This window comes from Chelonoidis abingdonii, chromosome 8 (assembly GCF_003597395.2).
Source record: "Chelonoidis abingdonii isolate Lonesome George chromosome 8, CheloAbing_2.0, whole genome shotgun sequence".
Taxonomy (NCBI): Eukaryota; Metazoa; Chordata; order Testudines; family Testudinidae; genus Chelonoidis; species Chelonoidis abingdonii.
The window spans coordinates 17,074,939-17,095,018 of record NC_133776.1 but is presented as its reverse complement, the minus strand read 5'-3'; the positions used below and the strand labels follow the sequence as shown (position 1 = coordinate 17,095,018).

General features: G+C 44.1%; 1 protein-coding gene across 1 annotated transcript in view; it reads left to right on the top strand.

The window, feature by feature from the left end:
• PRKCI (protein kinase C iota) overlaps positions 1–20,080 on the top strand; it is a 60,179-nt gene that overhangs the window by 5,416 nt on the left and 34,683 nt on the right. Inside the window, exon 2 of the mRNA XM_032783690.2 lies at positions 16,510–16,631. Coding sequence (XP_032639581.1) covers positions 16,510–16,631 — 122 coding nt within the window. The remainder of the gene's footprint in view (positions 1–16,509; positions 16,632–20,080) is intronic.

Sequence of the window (20,080 nt, the reverse complement as noted above, 5' to 3'; positions counted from 1 at the left end):
TCCATTGGGCATAATTCCCCATTCCTAGCCAATGGGAGCTGCGTGAGCAATGCTTGCAGAGAGGGGCAGCATGTGGAGCTGCGTACCCCCTGCCCCCTCCCCAGGGGTGGCAGGGGTGTATTGCTCCCTTCTGGGAGCGATGTGGGGCTGGGGTAGGCAGGGAGCCTGCCTTAGTAGCAGCCATGCTGGGCTGCCAGCTTGAAGCTGCCAGAGGTAAGTGCTGCCTGGCAGGAGGCCGCACCGCAGGCCTGAGCCCACTCCTGTACCCCAAGCCCCCTCCTGCACTCCAAGCCCTACCCTTGAACCCCCTTCCAGAGGCAACACTCTGTACCCTCTCCTGCACCCCAACACTCTGCCGCAACCCAGAGCCCTCTCCTGCATCTGAGCCCCCTCTAAGAGCTTGCACCCCTCACCCTCTCTTGTACCCGAACCCCCTGCCCCAGGTTCAGCCCAGAACCCCCTTCCACACTGCGAACCCTTCCCGAACACCCTATCCCAGCTCAGTGAAAGTGAGTGAGGGTGGAGGACAGCAAGCGATGGAGAGAGTAGGGGATGGAGTGAGTGGGGCAAGGTTTTGGGGAAGGGGCAGGGTAGATCCTCTGTTGCCCTTAAATTAAAAAAGTGATCCTGGGTGTAAAAAAGGTTGGAGACCACTGACATAGACCATCCCTGACAGGTGTTTGTCCAACTGCTTTTAAAAGCTTCCAATGATGGGAACTCCCTGATCTACCTTGGAAGCCTATTCCAGAGCTTAACTTTATAGTTAGAAAGTTTTTCCTAATAGCCAACCTAAATCTCCATTGCTGAAGATTAAGTCCATTATTTTCTTGTCCTATCTTGAGTGGACGTGAGGAACAACTGATCATGGTCCTCTTTATAATAATCCTAAACATATTGGAAGTGTGTTATCAGCTCTCTTCTCAGTTGTCTTTTCTCAAGACTAAACATGCCCAGATTTTTAACCTTTCCTCATAGTCAGGTCTTCTAAACTTTTTATCATTAATTTTGTATGCATTTTTCCTAAGTTGTGGTACCCAAAATTGGATACAGTATTCCACCTGAGGCCTCACCAGTGCTGGGGGGGGGAGGGGGGGCAATTATCTCTTGTATCTTACATACAGCTCTCCTATTAATGCACTCAAATTAGCCTTTTCAATTGCATTACACTGATGACTTATATTCAGTTCATGGTCCACTATAACTCCTAGATCCTTTTCAGCAGTTATTCCCCGCTTCGTAGTTGTGCATTTGATTTTTCCTTCCTAACTACTTTGCACTTGTCTTTATTGAATTTCATTTTGTTCAGTTCAGAGCAATTTTCCAATTTGTCAAGGTCATTTTGATTTTTAAACCTGTACTCCAAAGTGCTTGCAATCCCTCCCAGCTCATTCTCATCAGTAGACATTATAAGCATATTCTCTATTCCATTATGCAAGACTTTAATGAAAGTATTGAATCATTGAACTGAATATCTAATACCGGGATCGGCAACCTTTGGCAAATGGCCTGCCAGGATAAGCACAGCCCGTGCCACTGCCCGCCTCCCCCATTGGCCTGGAGCAGCAAACGCGGCCAGTGGGAGCTGAGATCGGCCAAACCTGTGGATGCGGGCAGGTAAACAAACCGGCCCGGCCTGCCAGGATGCTTTACTCTGGCAGGCCATATGCCAAAGGTTGCCTATCCCTGATCTAATACATTATAGTTTTGTTTACTGGGAGCATCTGCAGGCATGGAGCCCCTGAGCTCCCTGTGGCCGCGGTTCACTGTTCCCAGCCAATGGAAGCTGCGGGAAGTGGCTGGAAACAGCAAACCGTGGCCACAAGGAGCTCAGGGGCTCCATGCCTGCAGACACTCCCAGTAAACAAAAAGTCCAGATCTACCAACGGCTTACCCTTACGGGCCAGGACCCACAGTTTTCCAACCCCCGATATATAGGGCTGGCTTATGAAAGGGTCATACAGTTTTTGCTATTTTTACCTATTCATTTTGGGGGAGGGGGTGGGGGTTGGCTTATAAACGAACGGACTAATGAGCGAGTATATACGATACTCTTTGAGTATGGTTGTTCAACCATTTGTGCACTCATTTTATAGCAGTGGTTCTCAAACTTTTGTACTGGTGACCCATTTCACATAGCAGGCCTCAGAATGTGACCCCTATCCCTTATAAATTAAAAACACCTTAAAATATATTTAATGCCATTATAAATGCTGGAGGCAGAGTGGGGTTTGGGGTGGAGGCTGACAGCTCATGACCTCACCACCCCCTGAGGGGTCCCAACCCCCAGATTGAGAGAGCCTGCCTTATAGTAATTTCATCTAGATCACATTTCCCTTGTTTGCTTATAAGAATGTCATGCAGAACTGTATCAAAAGACTTAAATCAAGGTGTATCATGTCTACTGCTTCCTCCTAGCCACTAGGTCAGGAATCCTATCAAAGAACGAAATTAAATTGGTTTGGCATGATTTGTTCTTGGCAAATCAGTGCTGACTATTCCTTATAACCTGGTTATCCTTCAGGTGCTTACCAACTGATTGTTTAATAATTTGCTCAGTATCTTTCTAGATATTGAAGTTAGGCTAACTGGTCTATAATTCCCTGGGTCTTCCTTGTCCCCCTTTTTAAAGATAGCTACTATGTTTACCCATCTCCAGTCTCCTGGGACCTCTCCCATTCTCCAGGAGTTCTCAAAGTTAATTGTTAATGGCTCAGAAATTGCTTCAGCTAGTTCCTTATGTACACTCCAGACAAATTTTTTGGTGGTCTCAGAGTGTGGCCACCAACTCTTGCTGGTGGCCGCTCTCACTTTTCCCTAACATACTTATTTATTTTTTTTCCCTAAAGTTAATTATGCACATATACGTGTCCAAATCACTAACATATTTATTGCTAGCTAATAAGCCTGTTGTGAGAAGTGATATTAACAAACATGCAAGTGTCACTTCTCACAACAGACTTACTTAGCAAGCCTGGGGACAAATTAAGCTCTCGGTGGGGGAAGGGTGGCTGAGGGAGGCAGCAGGGGGCTGCAGCCTGAAGCCCCATGGCCGGAGGACGGAGCCCAAAGCTGCACAGCCAGGTGCCCAGGTCTGGAGCCCGAAGCTCTGTGGCCAGAGCCTGTCCCCCTGCAACCTCAGGACTGAAGTTCAAACCGCTCCTGGGAAGTTGGGGAACTCACCAGGCTGCCTGCTTCTCCATCGTTGTGTCTCAGGTGTCTTGGGGGGGGGACCCCTGCCAGCGGCCCCAGCAACCAGCACCAAGGTGGTGCGTCTAGGACAGAGGTTCTCATACTGGTGGTCAGGACCCCTCAGGGGGTGATGAGGTTATTACGTGGGGGGTGGGGTCGTGAGCTGTCAGCCTCCACCTCAACCCCTGTTTTGCCTTCAGCATTTACAATGGTGTTAAATTAAAAACTCTTTTTGATATATTTATAAGGGGAGGTCACACACTCAGGCTTGCTATGTGAGAAGGGTCACCAGTACAAAAGTTTGAGAACCACTGATCTAGGCGCACTAGGCAGGGGAAGGAGCCCCTGCTTTGCTCCCCTGCAACAGTTCAGGAGGCTGCGGTGGCAAGAAAAGCCACTGGTGACTGCATCTAGCCACAGTGGCAGCATTTGAGAAACACTTCCTTAGGATGAATTTCATCGGGCTCTGCATATCTAAATATTCTTTTACCTGTTCTTTCCTTATCTTCACTTGTATGCCTTCCCCCTTGTTGGCATATGTGAGAGGTGCTGCCTGTACTGGGGGGCATAAGTTAAAGAGGACATGTGACCACCCCATGTGTCTCCTCCCTACTCTGCCCCCACCCCAGGGCACTGTGCTCTCCCTGCCCCCTCCCTGTCACACATTACCTGCTAGGGAGTAAGGAGGGCCTCTGTCCTCCCGTGGCATTGGCTTCCCCCTCCTCACCACCTGTATTCAGTTGCAGGATGGAGCTGTTCCTTGTCACTGCTCTGTACAGCGTAGCCAGCTGGCTGGGAGAAAGCCTTCCTGGGGAGGGGTGTCAACAGCAGCCTGCTGCCTGGGCTCGCTTGGCTTTCAGGGACAGGGGCCATGTGTGCCAGGAAGGAGACGGGGAGGGCTCTGGCTGGCTTGGCCACTGCCCTCAGAACTTGAGCCTAGGCAGGGGTGCGGGTGCGGCAGTCTGCCACAGCGGCAGCCAGGTGCTGTCCCAGGCAACTGGAAGAGGCTGTGGCCTGGCCCCACCCCTTCCGGGATGGCTGCTGGGGGGTGGCATTTGATCCTGCATTCCCTCCCGCCCCATGCATCACCTCCCTTTGTGAGTATTAGTTGTGTTCAGTATCTGGTCATCATTAACCTTTTTAGTGAAGACTAAAGCAAAATAGGCATTAAGCACCTGAGCTTTCTTGATATCATCAGTAATTAGCTTTCCTTCCCCAATAAGTCAAGGACTTTTCCTTTGTCTTTCTCTTGCTCCTAATATATTTAAAGAACCTCTGCTTTTTGTGTCACTCATTTTGTGGCTTTGCCGTTCTGATTTTATCCCTACATACTTGTGCTGTTCTTTTGTACACCTCATCAATTTTACCATGTCTCCACTTTTTGTAGGATTCTTTTTTGATTTTTCAGGTCTTTAAAGAGCTCCTAACGCAGGCTGCTTTAATCAAGTCTTTATTTACAGGTTTCATGTTCAATAGCACCACCATTCTGTAGGAAAATGTTCCCATTTCTAAAGCACCTAGCCTATAAGTCCTGCCTGTAAACTATTTTAAAAAAATAGATTCTCAACATTTACCTTATTGAACAAGATAGCTGAAGGAGCTAATCATCAAAATAGCGACAAAGAGTCCTGTGGCACCTTATAGACTAACAGAAGTATTAGACCATAAGCTTTCGTGGGTTAATACGCACTGCATCTGACAAAGTGGGTATTCGTCCACGAAAGCTTATGCTCCAATACTTCCATTAGTCTATAAAGTGCCACGGGACTCTTTGTCGCTTTTTACAGATATTCTGAACATTTTGATGATTAGATCTTAAATTTGTGGACATCTTGTCAGAATACTTTTCTCTATTTAATGTAAACTGCAGTTACGATAATCTGAGTTTTTTGGGTTCTTAACCTCTAATTTTGAGCTGCCTCATGCACTCTTTCAAATGGAGTGTCTCATCTTTTCTTCTAAATAATTCCTTTCCATTTCCTGCTTTTCCTGTTGCTATTGATGGCTCTAATATCTCAGGTTCAGCGTCTCATCTAAACTTCTTTGCTTTTCACTCTCAAACATCCAGTTGCTCAGTGACGCTTGTCACTGCTTTAATATTAGCAAAGAGAGAGTAGGTTTTGAAATCTCCACAACTTAAATCCTTAGTCAAATTTTTCTGTGGTCTTTCCACTTCTTGCCTCTTCTCTACTCTATCAAAAATACTGCAGTTGAATTCCGCTACTACTCTGAATGTTGGAGTTCGCTTTAGCTTCTTGTCTGTTTTGGGGTTGAAGTGAGTCAGATGTTGGAATGCAGAACTATCATTTCTTAGTGCCCCCTTCATTTCTACAGAATTTAATCTTTCATTTTAAAAATGAAACAATAGGTTTCATAGTCTTTATATCTGCAACAAAGTTTTCAGCTGTAAATCAATTAAATGCCATCAAACTTTGTTAACACAGAACTAACAAAGTGCTCAGTGGTGCCCCTTGCCCTTCCAGAATGCATAGAGCTGCTCAAATATAAACCAGGAAAGACAGAGTTGAAGCATACGCAATCCCTGCAACGCAACTTTAACTCTGCCCTTTGGAGCTGACAATAGCTTTGGAAGTGGTTAAGTGAGGTTGGTGCTAAAAGTAGTAGACATGAAGCACTGTGACAAGATATCATTGTTTACATTACATTCCAGATTAAAATTGCAGCACTTATTTGCTTGCACTCTTGCAACATTCACTTTTGGGTGTAACTGTCATAAATTGTGGCAGGATTAGTTAGAGCAGGTTGGAAGATTCCTCACTGTGAAGAGGAGAGGTGCACCTGTTACTTTAGGACTCAACTATGCCTCACTTTAGCAGTGAGTTCTGTAGTTTGTTAGTGGTTCACAGCAATTGTCTTGTCATGGAGAGTGTCAGCAGTGTGGTGGCATTACATGGTCTCTTTCCACCATCCTTATCCCGCCTCCACAAGTGGGGGAGTTCTGGTTTCTTTCCTCTCATTGGGTAACAGCAGAAGGAAGGGGACCCCTTGAACCGCCTCCCTTGGCCTGGTGGGCAGTTGAGGGAGAAGCTGCCACAGATGGAGGGTATTTGTGGGTGAGAGGCGTGGTGCCACAAACGTGCCACTTCCCCGGTCCGCCCCCCCATGTGTCCTTGAATGGGAAGTTGCCCAACTTTTTCTGTTTATAGTTCTTCACTTTTGAGTTCCTAGAAAGCAAAGATCCCTTTTGAGAGCAGTCCCATTTATCATGGGAAAATCTATGTTTTTAGAAACCCAAAGCTCTAGTAATCAAGCTGGGTTTTGAAAAAAAGTGTCTGAATGATCCCGTACGTGTAGAGTCATTGTTTAGGGCTGTGCTTGTCCCTCCACAGCCCTAAGGGGCATAGGGTTGGAGTCCCCGGCCTGCGCTGGTCCAACACCACCTCACACACGTTTCCTCCTCGCTGCTCTGACCCCTACCACAGCCTCCACACCAAAAAAGCAAAAAGATGTGAATTTTACACAGCCCTCCCAACATGAGCTGCTCATATCAGAAACCCCTCAACCAAATGACTCAGTGACTTGCTTTCCTTTGGTCACACTCAGTCGCATTGTTCAGGGAAGTATTGAAGGACCAGGATTATGTTACTTCAATCAATTTCCTTGATAGGGCTTCTAAAATAAAATCTGTCTGCTTGGGGATTTTAGAGTTCCTTAAAATATTTGTACTTAAACCAGAAAACTTGGTCTTGGGGCCAAACTTCCAAAAGGAATCCGGGAAGAATGCAGGCAGGAAAGCTGACAACACACTTTCTCTGAAAAATGCCTAGGATAGAACTCAAAAGGGCAGAACATGGATTGATGGTAGTTGAGGTTCAGTGACCACAGCATGTCACCTTGAGCCCCAGCTTCTGTGATAAGGCTGTCTGCAAATCTGCTGGTTTTCATAGAGCCTAGTGTTGCTGCATATGCTCGTTTCATTTCATTTGGTTCATCAGTTTAGGTCCTGACTGAATTTCTAAACGTAATCCTTTAAATATTATTTGATGATGATAATGAAAAGTTTAGTGGGTGCTGTGCAGAGAAATCCCCTTGCCTACCAGATAGACAAAAAGCTACTGGAGGAGGCTCCACAGCTGTATCAAGTTGTTTCCATACTTTTTCTTCTCTGACGTTGCTCCTGAGATCAGTTGCAGTGTGTATTCCTTTCCTTACCCAGGAACTCAAATATTGCTCAGCACTGAACATTGTGAGAGAGAGTCCTACCAAGCTAATGAAAAGTAGTGTTGATATGGCCAGCACTTTCAGAGATGACTGCAAAGGAATCGTGATTATGCTCATGTGCGATAAACCCCATTCACTTGGTGTTATTGATAGATATTGATTAACTTTACAAGAGATTTTACATGAGCTGGCATTGCCTTCTGGTGACAGTACTTTTACTCTCTGAACCCACACACTACCGCTCTCTCATCCAGTTGCAACCTATAGGAAAGAGCCTGGACTTCACATTCTCCATGGAGTAGGTCCGCGTCCTGCGGCTAGTTCCTAGGATATAGAAATTTGACAGCAGCAAGTTGCTCATCCGTTTTGTCTGAGCCTATGTTGCAAACTTCTGTGGAATTGGGATTGGCTGATTGAGGTGATGCCTTGAAATTCCATCACAGCTTCAGCTTCTCACTCAAGCCTCTCTTGCTCCCCTGGTGCTTGTACTCTCTGCTCAAAAACACGAATCTGCCTCAGAATTTTGTCTTTTGGATTTTGATTTCTGAGGACTGAGCTCAAGTGACAGTTCTGCTAACTCTTGTAGAGTGTCAGAAAATATGCCCAGGTTGAGTACAAATTATGTAGATGTCATGTGTTTCTGGGGTCCGTTAAGCACATTGTTTTTGGTTTTTTTGTGTGGTTTTTTTGTCCTCTTTACTTTGTGCTTCTGCTGATTGCTCTAAGTGAAGAAAGAGACTAATTCTTCCAGACCACTTTCACTGCACGGCTGCTTGATGCAACCCATCATGTTCCCAGAACGGGCCCAGTTTTCAAGACTTCTACATGCAAAGTTGCTGCACATTCTTGAAGTTCCTTTACCCATTTAGGGGAGGCATGGTACAGAGTACAGTTTGTCCATGAACACTTTAAAGTGGTTGACTCCATGAATATCCTGCATGGCGATGTAAACAGAGTTCCAATTAGTGGGCAGAGCAGTGCAAGACAATTTAGGAAAATGCAGCTGTATCAGAGGAGCCACTGTGCTTTTCTGACCTAGCATGTCTGCAGCTCCATCACAAGCAAGAGCCACTAAGTGCTCCTTTAGGTAAGCCTCTGTGAATCCCACTACATCCAATTTTTATAGCCAAGATTCTGGCAATGATAGGGGCATCAGTGGCTCTAAGTTCAATTAGGTCAACAAAACATATTCATAGGCTGCTCTATCTCCTCTGTTGCAAATCATATGTAGAGGCTAAGAGTGGAAGCCTGGCCCAAAGTAGTTGACTCATCAATCATTACTGTGATTTTTCACTTACAAGATATTTTTAAATATTTTTTCTTCATTTTCTCCACAATGTGCTGGTGCAGGTGACGTTTGAGTAGAGAATGTGCCCCATATTTAGTCTGTAACTTCTGCAGATCAATTTGTTTCAAAATTAGAGGAGGGACAACTTTGTTTCACCAGTTTATACACAGTATAGAATACTTTGCACATTGGTTCAGTATGTTGTGACTGCCCTTGCACTTGACATGCTATCAATTTATCTTTCTCTGCCTCACTCTGCATCCTGTCTGTGGCTTTGTGACTGAGACTTTGAGGAAAAAGATATATAAGCACAGAGACTTCATTTGTTTTAATTTGCTGTCCCCATAGCTTGAAATATAAGAATTAGCCCAATCTTCAAGCCATGATCTCTGCTCATAGCTCTGAGAAACTGTATTTTTGTACAGATACTGCCACCCAGTTAACCTTTTTTCTAACATTTACTCACGGGTTTACCCCTCCCCCCCATCTTTCTCTTGGTTGTCTGACCAACACAGCGGTATGTCACTCCCACCTCATTCCTGTTCGTCATAGGCCGGGTCCACACTACGCCGTTAAATCGATTTTAACGCTGTACCCGTCCACACTACAGTGCTCTTTAAATCGATTTAAAGGGCTCTTTAAATCGATTTCTGTACTCCTCCCCAACGAGAGGAGCAACGCTAAAATTGATATTATTATATCGGAATAGTGTTAGTGTGGACGGAAATTGACATTATTGGCCTCCGGGAGGTATCCCACAGTGCACCACTGACTGCTCTGGACAGCAATCAGAACTCGGAGGCACTGGCCAGGTAAACAGGAATAGCCCGCAACTTTTGAATTCAATTTCCTGTTTGGCCAACGTGGAGCTCTGATCAGCACAGGTGACCAGCAGAGCTCATCAGCACAGGTAACAATGCAGTCTCCTGAGAATCGAAAAAGAGCTCAGCATGGACGCACAAGAGATACTGGATCTGATCGCTATATGGGGAGAGGATTCAGTGCTAACAGAACTCCGTTCTAAAAGAAGAATTGAAAAAAATATTTGAAAAAATTCAAAGGCTATGTTGGGAAAAGGCCAAGCAGGGACCAGTGCAGTGCAGAGTGAAAGTTAAGGAGCTCAGACAAGCATACCAGAAAACACAAGCAGCAAACGGAAGATCAGGGTCAGTCCAAAAACATGTCGCTTCTACGCTGAGCTGCATGCAATTTAGGGGGCTGCGCCACCACTGCCCCCCCTTGCCGTGGATTCTGAGGTGGGGTCATAATCTCAACCATGGCGGAGGATTCAGCGGACGTGGAAGAGAGAGGAGGAAGAAGACGACCTTGCAGCGAGCACATAGCACTCCACTAGTCAAACAGCCAGGAGCTTTTGTGACCAGACGGAATTACCCCCCCGCCCTCCAGCCACTAGCCCAAACAGTGAAGCCATGGAAGCGACCTCTGGTGGTGTATTTGTAAATATCAAACATGGTTTAAAAGCAAGCGTTTTTAATGATTGATTTGCCATCAGGGCTTGGATGCATTTGCAGCGACAGTAAAGTTACAGGAAAAGTTTGTTAACATGTCTGGGGATGGAGCGAAAATCCTCCAAAGAAATCTCCATGACGCTCCTGGAGGTATGAAAGCCTTTGCAGAAGGTTTCTGGGCAGGCAGCTTTATTATGTCCACCATGATAGGACACTCTGCCTCGCATGCATGTAGCAAGTAATTGGGTAATCATGCGTGACAAAGCACAGCTGCGTATGGTCCTGGTGATTGCTGGCATTCAGAAACATTCGTTCTTCATCTCGCTGGTGGATCTTAGGAGAGTTATATCATTATTGTGACCTGGTTGAAATTCAGGATTTAATTAAGGGACAGAGATGGTTATTTTCCTACTGGGCTGTTGCTGAATCAATCCTTCCTTGTATGTAGCAAAGCTGGGGGAGGGGAGGAATGATGAGCTGAGCGTTTGGCGAGCAGGAATCTTCCCAGCTACCAGCACGCATGGGGTCGGGGGGGGGGGGAGGAGGGTGTGTTTAGCACTGAAGCAGCATGCGGTGGGGGAGGAATATAATTCCTTACATAGGGAAAGAGGAGGGGTTGGTGTCTGCTGCTGCCTGTTATGGAAAAAGGCATCATAGGGCACTGTGTATATGAAGGCTGGAGAAGTCAAAAGATAAAGCCTTCCATGGCCACATGAAAGCTGAAGTATGATGCCCGACCTGCGTCTGTGAGATCTGCAACACCAGAGCCACAGGCACTCAATATTAAAAGATGCAAAGCGACTTGTAGTAATCACACATGTTTGTGCTATGTAAGGTGAATAGTGTTGTTATGTGAAGAGTATAACCATTGTTCTGTAAAATGTATCTTTTACATACTTCCTCCTGTTTTTCCCTCCATGCAGCTCACAGTTTTCCAGCCTCCCTACTCCATCCCGAAGGCTTGCTCAGATAAGGCGGAGGAAAGAGACCGAGAGAAATGTTCTCTGAAATCATGGAAGTAACCTGCAATGAAAGAGCTCATCAAAATGAGTGGAAGGACTGCTAGCAGTACAGGAAAGATGCAGTGAAACGTGAGGACAGGAGGGGACGCTCAAGATGAGAAGTGGCGCCAGGAAGATCAGTGGTGGCGGGATGGAACGCTGGAGCTGCTGCGTGATCAAACTGATATCCTCCGACGTCTGGTGGATCTTCAGGAAGAGCAGCGGGTTACAGAGTGCCACTGCAGCCCATGTTTAACCACCCAGTACTCACATGTCCATAATCTTCTCACCCAGACGTGTTAGACGCATGGGGAAGGCTTTTCTGCACCCGCCCACTCCACCCCGTGGACATTCCAACCAAAAGGCTGTCATTACATTGAAATATCTCTAATAGCATTTTCCTTCCCTCCACCTCCCCCAAACAACTGATACCTGATATTCTCTGCCTCTTTTATATATTACTGTTTAACAAGAAATACATACAAAGGGGAGGTGGGTTGCTTACGGGAATGTCTTTAATAAGAATACATGATTATTAAATGATAGTGACTTTATTTCCTTAAGCAATCTGTAATCAAAGCGGGGAGGGGGGTTGCTTACAGGGAAGGAGTCAATGAAGGGTGGGGGTTCTTGAAGGAAGCAAACCCAGCAGTCACCATACCCTGGCCCGTGATGAACTCATTTTCAAGGCTTTCTCTGATGTGCACCGCTTCTGGTGTGCTCTTCTAATCGCCTGGTGTCTGGCTGCTCGTAGTCAGCGGCCAGGCGATTTGCCTCAGCCTCCCACCCGCCATAAGTCTCCCCTTTTCTCACACAGATTGTGAGACACAGCAGCAGCAATAAACAAAGGGGACATTGGTTTGGCTGAGGTCTTGAGCGAGTCAGTATGTGCGCCAGCGACCTTTTAATGCGCAAATCACAATTCTACACCATCCTGCACTTGCTCAGTCTGTAGTTGAACAGCCTCCTGACCACTGTCAGGCTGCCTGTGTAATGCTTATGAGCCATGGCATCAAGGGGTAGGCTGGTCCCCAGGATACGACAGCATTGAACATCCCCAACTGTTATTTTTCTGGTTGGAAGTAATTCCTTGCTGCAGCCATTTAAACAGAGCAGTGTTCTGAAGACACAAGCGTCATGAACCCTTCTGGCCCATCCCACGTGGAGTTGTGAAACGTCCCTTGTGATCCACCAGTGCTTGCAGCACCATTGAAAAGTTCCTTTGCAGTTTACGTACTGGGTGCCCTGGTGCTCCGTGGCCAAGATAGGGATATGGGTTCCATCTATGGCCCCCCATAGTTAGGAATCCCATTGCAGCAAAGCCATCCATACCTGCCACGTTTCCCAGAGTCACAACCTTTCCACAGTAGATTTCCCACCAGATTGATTCTGACTGACCGTACTGTATGGAGTTGCAAGTTTCCAGAGGGCTATTGCCGCTCGCTTCTCCACTGTGAGGACTGCTCTTATCTTGGTATTATGGCATTTCAAGGCAGGGAAAGCAAGTCACAAAGTTCAAAGAAAGTGCTCTTAAACGGTACAAAGTTTCACAGCACTGCGAATCATCCCACACCCGCAAAACTATGCGGTCCCACAGTCTGTGCTGTTTCCCGACCCCAAATTGGCGTTCAATGGGTAGAACCTGCCATTACCAGCAGTAGCTCCAAACGCAGGGCCCGCGGTTAGGGAGAATTCAGGGTCACATTCTTATTGCTCTCGTCGCCACGCTGCCGTAGCTGCCGCCTCCTCGCTGCCTTTGCAGTTATGTTCACCATAGACAGCACGAGAAGCGCGAGGTGTTTACAACGTCCACGATTGCGTTCCTGATCTCAGCAGGGTCCGTGCTTGCAGTTCAATGGCGTTTGCTCAGTCACCCAGGGAAAAGGCGCGAAATGGTTGTCTGCGCTTTCACAAAGGGAGGGGTGAGGCTGGTACCCAGAACCACCCGCGACAATGGTTTTTGCCCCATCAGGCACTGGCTCTCAACCCGGAATTCCAAGGGGCGGGGAGACTGAGGGAACTATGGGATAGCTACGGAATAGCTACCCACAGTGCACGCTCCAGAAATCGACGCTAGCCTCGGACCATGGACGCACACCATCGAATTAATGTGCCTAGTATGGACGCACACAATCTACATTATAATATCTGTTTAATAAAACCGGTTTTAGCTAATTCGAAATTATCCCGTAGTGTAGACGTAGCCATAGTGGTGGTCTTGCTAATGAGAGATGCTCTATGCTCCTTCTTCATCCTGATGAACAACAGTGCCACTGACTTCTCCACTCCTCCTTATCAGACCGTTTCCTCTTACTTTTTTTGACTTCTCACTTTGTCATCCCGATTAACATTGTTTCATTGTTACATTGCTGATCAATTAGGAAACATGCTCATTTTAAAGCTGTGCAATGCTCCACTCTTACGTTGTTTGGCTGCCTGCTCTCTCCACAGCTGGCAGCCTCCCTACGCTCCACCTCCCCACAGCGCTGCCTGCCTGCCTGCAGACCCCATGGATCAGTACCTTCCTCCCCCCCCCCCGCCCACCCGCATCAATCAGCTGGTTTGTGGTGTTTTGGGGGTAGGGTGGAGGAGCAAGGACTCAGCGCACATGCTTCCCTGCCTCCCCAACACCGCAAGCCAGCTGATTGCCAGGCAGGGAGGAGAGGGGAGGAGCGAGGACTTAGCGTGCAGGCTACCCCTACCTCCTCTGCCTCCTGCTGGTGACAATCAACTGGCTCGCTATGTTTAGAAGGGAGGGGAGGGTGGGGGAGGAGCGAGGATGCAGCATGGAAAGTAAAGGGGGAGGAGGTGGCGGGGGAGAAGAGGCAGGTCAAGGATGGGGACTTGAAGTTGAGCGTGTCCCCCCCGCCCCTGGTGCTTGCAGAGTAGGGGAAGCTGCTGCTGCTGTGCAATGTGCTTCTCCTAGCCTACAGCACCTTCAGCCTCCTTGCCTGCCTCATCTCTAGTGCAAGTGGGCTGTGCTTGTGTAGGGTAAGGCAGGGGCACCTCCCAAGTATAGTACCGTACTGTATGTACAGTATGTTTGTAAACACACAGCATGTGCACACTGCTCCCGCCCAGCATAGTATTACGTTGCTTATTTAAAATTGTTTAAAATGTATATGCCTTTTGTCTGGCAAAAAAAAAAAAAAATTCCCTGGAACCTAACTGCCCCATTTACATTAATTCTTATGCGGAAAATGGATTCGCTTAACATCGTTTCACTTAAAGTCGCATTTTTCAGGAACATAGCTACAACGTTAAGTGAAGAGTTACTGTACTGTATATAGAAATTAACCATACATACAAATCAGATATGATTGCCCACTGACTTTTGCCCTCATTGATTACTTCAGAAAGACACAGTTGTTTACATTCTGTCAGTCACCTATCTCTGTGGTCTGCCAGCCTATGAAGGGCTCCTGCTGCTCTCCATATACAGTATGTAACTGATAATTTGTCATAATTACCACGAAAATATATTGCACAGTACTCATGAAAATTGTCACAATTTTTATTAAAGGTACATTTTGTGTTTACATCGGGGGTTCTCAACCTTTTTCTTTTTGAGCCTCTCCGTCCCCCACTCCAACATGCTATAAAAACTCCAGGGGCCACTGGGATCAGGGTGGCTTCCTGGCTTCAGCTGCTGAGCTGGAGGAAAAGGGGGCTAAGGGCTTCTGCCCTGTGTTGGGACTTTGGGCTCCAGCTGTGGGGCAGTGGGCTTCTGGGCTTTTGCCCCATGGACCCCTGAAACTGGCTCATGGATCCCAAGAGGGCCATGGATTTCCAGTTGAGAAGCACTGGTTTACACCACACAGCATCAGGCTAGAGTCAAGGTTTGAAAATATTTACTGGCACTGCACTCTGAACAGTCTGGCTGAATTTAAGCCCTGATTATACCAGTATAGACTTAAACTGAAAAAAGCCAGTCTTATTCCAGAATATTTTAAACTGCTTCTGAAAGGACAGAATTTAAACCAGAAAAGGGCACACTGTTTTATACCAGAATAAGTGTGTCCTCTCGAGCAGATATACCGGCATAACTTCAGTAGTTTAGACGCGCACCCTACTTTGTACCAGTATAACTTTTTTGGGTAGACAAGTCCTCAGACTGGGGCCACGTTGTGCTAAGTACCATAGGTTCTTCCTGTCGTGAAGAGCTTAAGGTCTAAACAAGGCAGAGAAAGGGTAGCAGAAGGTGATGGCTTAAAAATTTCATGTTAGATCATTAATATATAGAAACCACTGACTTACTTCCACCATTTATGTTTGTGGTTGCAGTGCTGTTAGTTGCTGGTCATTTTAATAAAAATACTGTGGCTTCTCTGGGATTGCAGGAAGACCCTTCTTACAGTATCACCACTGTTTCCTACCCCAGCTCTTCACTGTCAATGACTCATGTAATTTTTTCTTGCATCTTTTTCCTGCTACTCTCCTTTCTCTCGAAACATGCTTTTTTTCTTCCTCCATCTGTGTTCCTGTTCTTTGCTTCACTGCTTCATGCTCTCCCTCCCCCCACCCCAAGCTTCTTCCAGTAATTGGAGGTGGTTTCCCACCTATCTGATAGGTTACCCATTTCAGATACCTTCTTAGAACCCACTTACTTCATGAATCCTTCCTTTGCTGGCCTCTTGCCTAGTTATTACTGGAACTGTTAATGTTTTGTTTCGTCTGTCAGTATTAGCTCAAAAAGTAGGGGCAATGATTTCTTCTGTCTTGTCAATTGCCATGTACATCTACAGATTGCATGAACATTTCATAACTTATTACACATTTATTGCAGAAAGAATTTATAGATTTTATTTCTCTTATAATATACATTCATGAAACAAACAAGCTTCTTAATGTACTGCTTATCTAACCTTAACAGAGTGGGGTTTTTTTCTATCTAGCTATAAATTGTAGCATTTCCCTCTTCTTAATCCGGCTTCTGTTGATACTGATTATTTGCATGTATAGCTAAAATCTGTTTTGTTCTGTTGATAAGTGATTGATGTTTTAATGATGTAGCATAGCGCCATACATCTTAATATTTCAAAAGTAGATGATTACTCTTTCAGTTTTCAAACTGGTAATAAAATCATTTGAAGCCCAGGTTCTAAATTGCAGAAAATAAACCGGAGTGCTTATTAATTCTGTTTTAATGGCTTACAAAGGCCAAATTATTTCCGTAGTACTGGGTGTATTCATGTTACACATGGATTATAACAGATAAGAGTACAAGGAAGCACTTTAGTATGATCATCTTTTTGGGGAGACTTTTGGCATTGGCAAAGAAAAAGCAGTAGAGTTCAGGAAATGAACATCTCTGTAGTCCTGCATACGACATTATAGTTTCTGAGTTTGAATAATTTTGTTAAACTTATTTCTCATTCAGGGACATCATGATAACCTATTTTGAACCTTCCATCTCGTTTGAAGGATTGTGTAATAAGGTTCGAGACCTGTGCTTCTTTGACAATGAACAACTCTTCACTATGAAATGGATTGATGAAGAAGGTAAAGTGACATCAAGTAGTTTTTATCTTGTGGAAATTTAGATCTCCATCCTTCTCCTACATAAATTAAGAAGGTGTAACTGAGTTCAAAAGACAACCAATCATCCCTTTCCTCTGTAAACTTATTTTCTTAATGAAAGTATTTATTTAAAAAACATCCATTATGGTGGTATCTGGATTCTATACTAAATAATTAGTTCCAAACGAAAAACATAGTAACCTTAAATTCATAGCTACCACTAGGATCAAATGTTGCAGAACCTACCCACCTTCCCTTCTCCAACCCTAGTCTTAAACTATGGAAATGGTTTTAAGCATCTTATCCACAATGTCTTAATGCAACATATAAATCCTATTGAAGTAAAAAAAGAGACTGCCCCCCCATTGTTTTCTATGAGCTGTCAATCAGACCCTTTGACTCAAAACCTTATTTCTTCAGGGGAGAGGAGTGGTGCTGTAGAATGAAGGAACATTAGTAACAGTTCAGCACATACATCTTTCTGAGGAGCAGACTTGTAGAGCAGTAATATACCTCTACTATTATTCTGATGTGGAAAGTTTGAGTGCTGCTTCCATGCAGGGGACACTAGTGACTATGATTACAAATAATTTTCCATGCTCTTTTTAAAAAGAAATGGACTCTGTTCACAGATATCTACAGCTGTATGTACAAACTAAATAGATATTTCCATTTTGAAGAGAAGGCCTTAAAAAACAACTTTTTTCCCCCAAATGTGCAACGGGAATAGTTTAACTTCTGCATGTAAGGAACTTACTTGGAACTTAATTTTTGTACTCAATCTGAATTGTAATATCAGTATTTTCTGCCAATGGTCTTTATCCCTATCCTAAGTTAGAGAAGGGTGAAAAATTGGGCTTCTTAATGATGCTGTGGTTATGTTGAAATCTTTTAGTTTCATGTTATGTACCTTAGTACATATAGGGTAGGTTTTTTCAAAAGCGTTCAGCATTGGCCTGACCGCTGACTTCACTGGGAGCAAAGTTCGTCTGATGCTGATTGCTTTTGAAAATCTCACCCATATGTACTGAGTATAGCTCTTCAGTACACATTGTTTGCCTGCCTGCCAAAGAAAATCCTTAGTCATGTTAGTTTTCCTAGAAACTTGTAATTTTAGTTTATTGCATAAAAATTCCTTTCCCAAAGCTTTTTTTAAAAAATACAGCTTTTTTGTACTAGTGTGTAAACTGACAACTTATAATGCACATGCTTTTACTTTCAGTTATTTTAGACTAAATTATTCATGCTTGTTGGGAATATAATACAGGAAATACAGCGTTTAATAAGCAGCAGTGAAACTACGGCTTAAAACTGCCTGTTGAGTAAACAGTTTTATTGGAGTCACACATACTTATGCAATGTTTTTCCTTTGTTTGTTACTAGGTCTAATTTTTTAAGCTTTTGTAAAATAAAAAGCTTGATGCATTGTAACTTCTATTTTTTTCACACAGGAAGCTAGACCTACCTTAGCTGCTAAATGAGGAATTCAAAATGACTATTTCTAAAGGGTTTATGAATGCATACTGTTATATAATCCATTACTTCCAACTTTCTTTGAACGCATACAAAACAGCAAATGTTGATGTTACTCCACAAAGGATACTTGCTGCTTATTCCCTGTAAAATCCATCTCCTTTTTTTTTCTCCTCTCTTCATGGCTTTGTTCATATGTGCTCTTACGAGATTTCCTCTACTTACCTAATAGCACTTAATTGAATAACCTGCCATGATTCTTAGTTTTGGGAGCACACAGTTGAAATCTATAGGTCATGTCAGAGCTAGCATAATTTTTTTCAGAAAAATTTACTCACTGTTAATGCTCTGTTAGTCTCTCACTCTAGACCTTGGGTGTATACGAGCGGACGGGTGACCTATTTATGTTGTGATGGAATAAGTCATGCCCTTTTGTGAATGAACACTTTTATTATTCCCTTTAGAGTTTAAAGGAAAGATTGTATGTGAATGTGATGGGGAGGACAGCACATTGTATTTCCCTGGCACACCTAGAAAAAGCTATCAGTACAGGTTTCTAGAATGAAACCTCTATCTCAAGCATTATAGGCATTAAATCTCCTTAGAGATATTTAATAGCATCTCCCCATTTTCTTTTTGTATTTTTGAAACCTGTGCCACAGTTCTCTGTTCCTGCTTGGTGGCAGAAAAACTGGTTTGGTTGGTGTTGCAACACCATTGAATAAAAATAGTTACTTTTTTTTTTAAGCTTCTGGAGCACATGCATTTATGCAGTGAGTGGGCAGTTCCATGTCCCACAGAACTAATTTCTCACGTTGGATGTAGTGAGACGTGACAAAATCTGGCTTTAAAGAGCATATACATTATTTTAGTCTTGACAGATCATAGCTTGCAGGAAAGAGAAAGTTAAAACAGAGAGCTTAAACACTTGCTGCCAAAACATTTTAGTAGGTGATCACTAACAACAAAAATTGCAAAGGGTAGGGACATTAAATGCTATATCAGTGATAAAATTACATGATCATGAGAACTAAAATTAAAATATAGTCAAATCCACATTTTCTGTAGGTAAGTGTAAGGCAAAAAATGGGTCAGGTCAGTTATGATGTCTTGCAATAAATGATTTATGCCCTTTCTGTTCTCTTACAATAGCTAATTAGTCCCTGTCCAATTGTGTTAACATTCTTATTACTGACTTGCCAATGACATTGCATTCTCATACATTTGAAGCAACTAGCCATGTTAGTAATATGAAATTTTATATAGCTTTTCTAATCTTCAAAACATTTTAAAAATGTTAACTGATCTTCACAATCTCCTTGAGAGTTAGATTAATATTGTCCATATTTCTCAAATGTGGAATCTGAGATAGAGAGCCTATAACTTGCCTATACTTCAAAAAGAAATCTGTCAGAACCAAGGCCAGAACTCAGGAGCTCCTGGCTCAGAGTCCTGTACTTGGCCTATCTAACTTGATTTCTCCCATAGAGTTAGGCCTTAGTTATAAGAATTTCGAGAGTTTAACTTAAGATGTTGGCTTAGTCACACTGGTGCAAACCTATGTGTGGGCTCTTATTTCTTTAAGAGAAAGCTAAATCAGAATAAGCCATCTCTGTATATAAATAAGAGTATGCACACAGATATTTGCACCAGGGTAAGTAATCTATCACTTTTAGTTAAACCAGTGCAACTTTACCATGTAGACAAGGCCTTAGATTGGTTCTAAGTGCTGGCCTGTGATGATTTTTCCTTTTCAAAGTTTTAGAAAAGGCTGCCTTTATTGAGAATAAACCTCATTCAGCTGTGATTCATGCTGCAAAAGTTAGGACAAAATAGTCCCTTGTGGGCAAAGGGAGGGAGAACAACTACACATTTATCATCCTTCAGATTTTGGGTTTAAGACTATCATTCATTTTATATCTTCATCCAGGTTAATCTGAGGAAAGTATTAGCAGCCT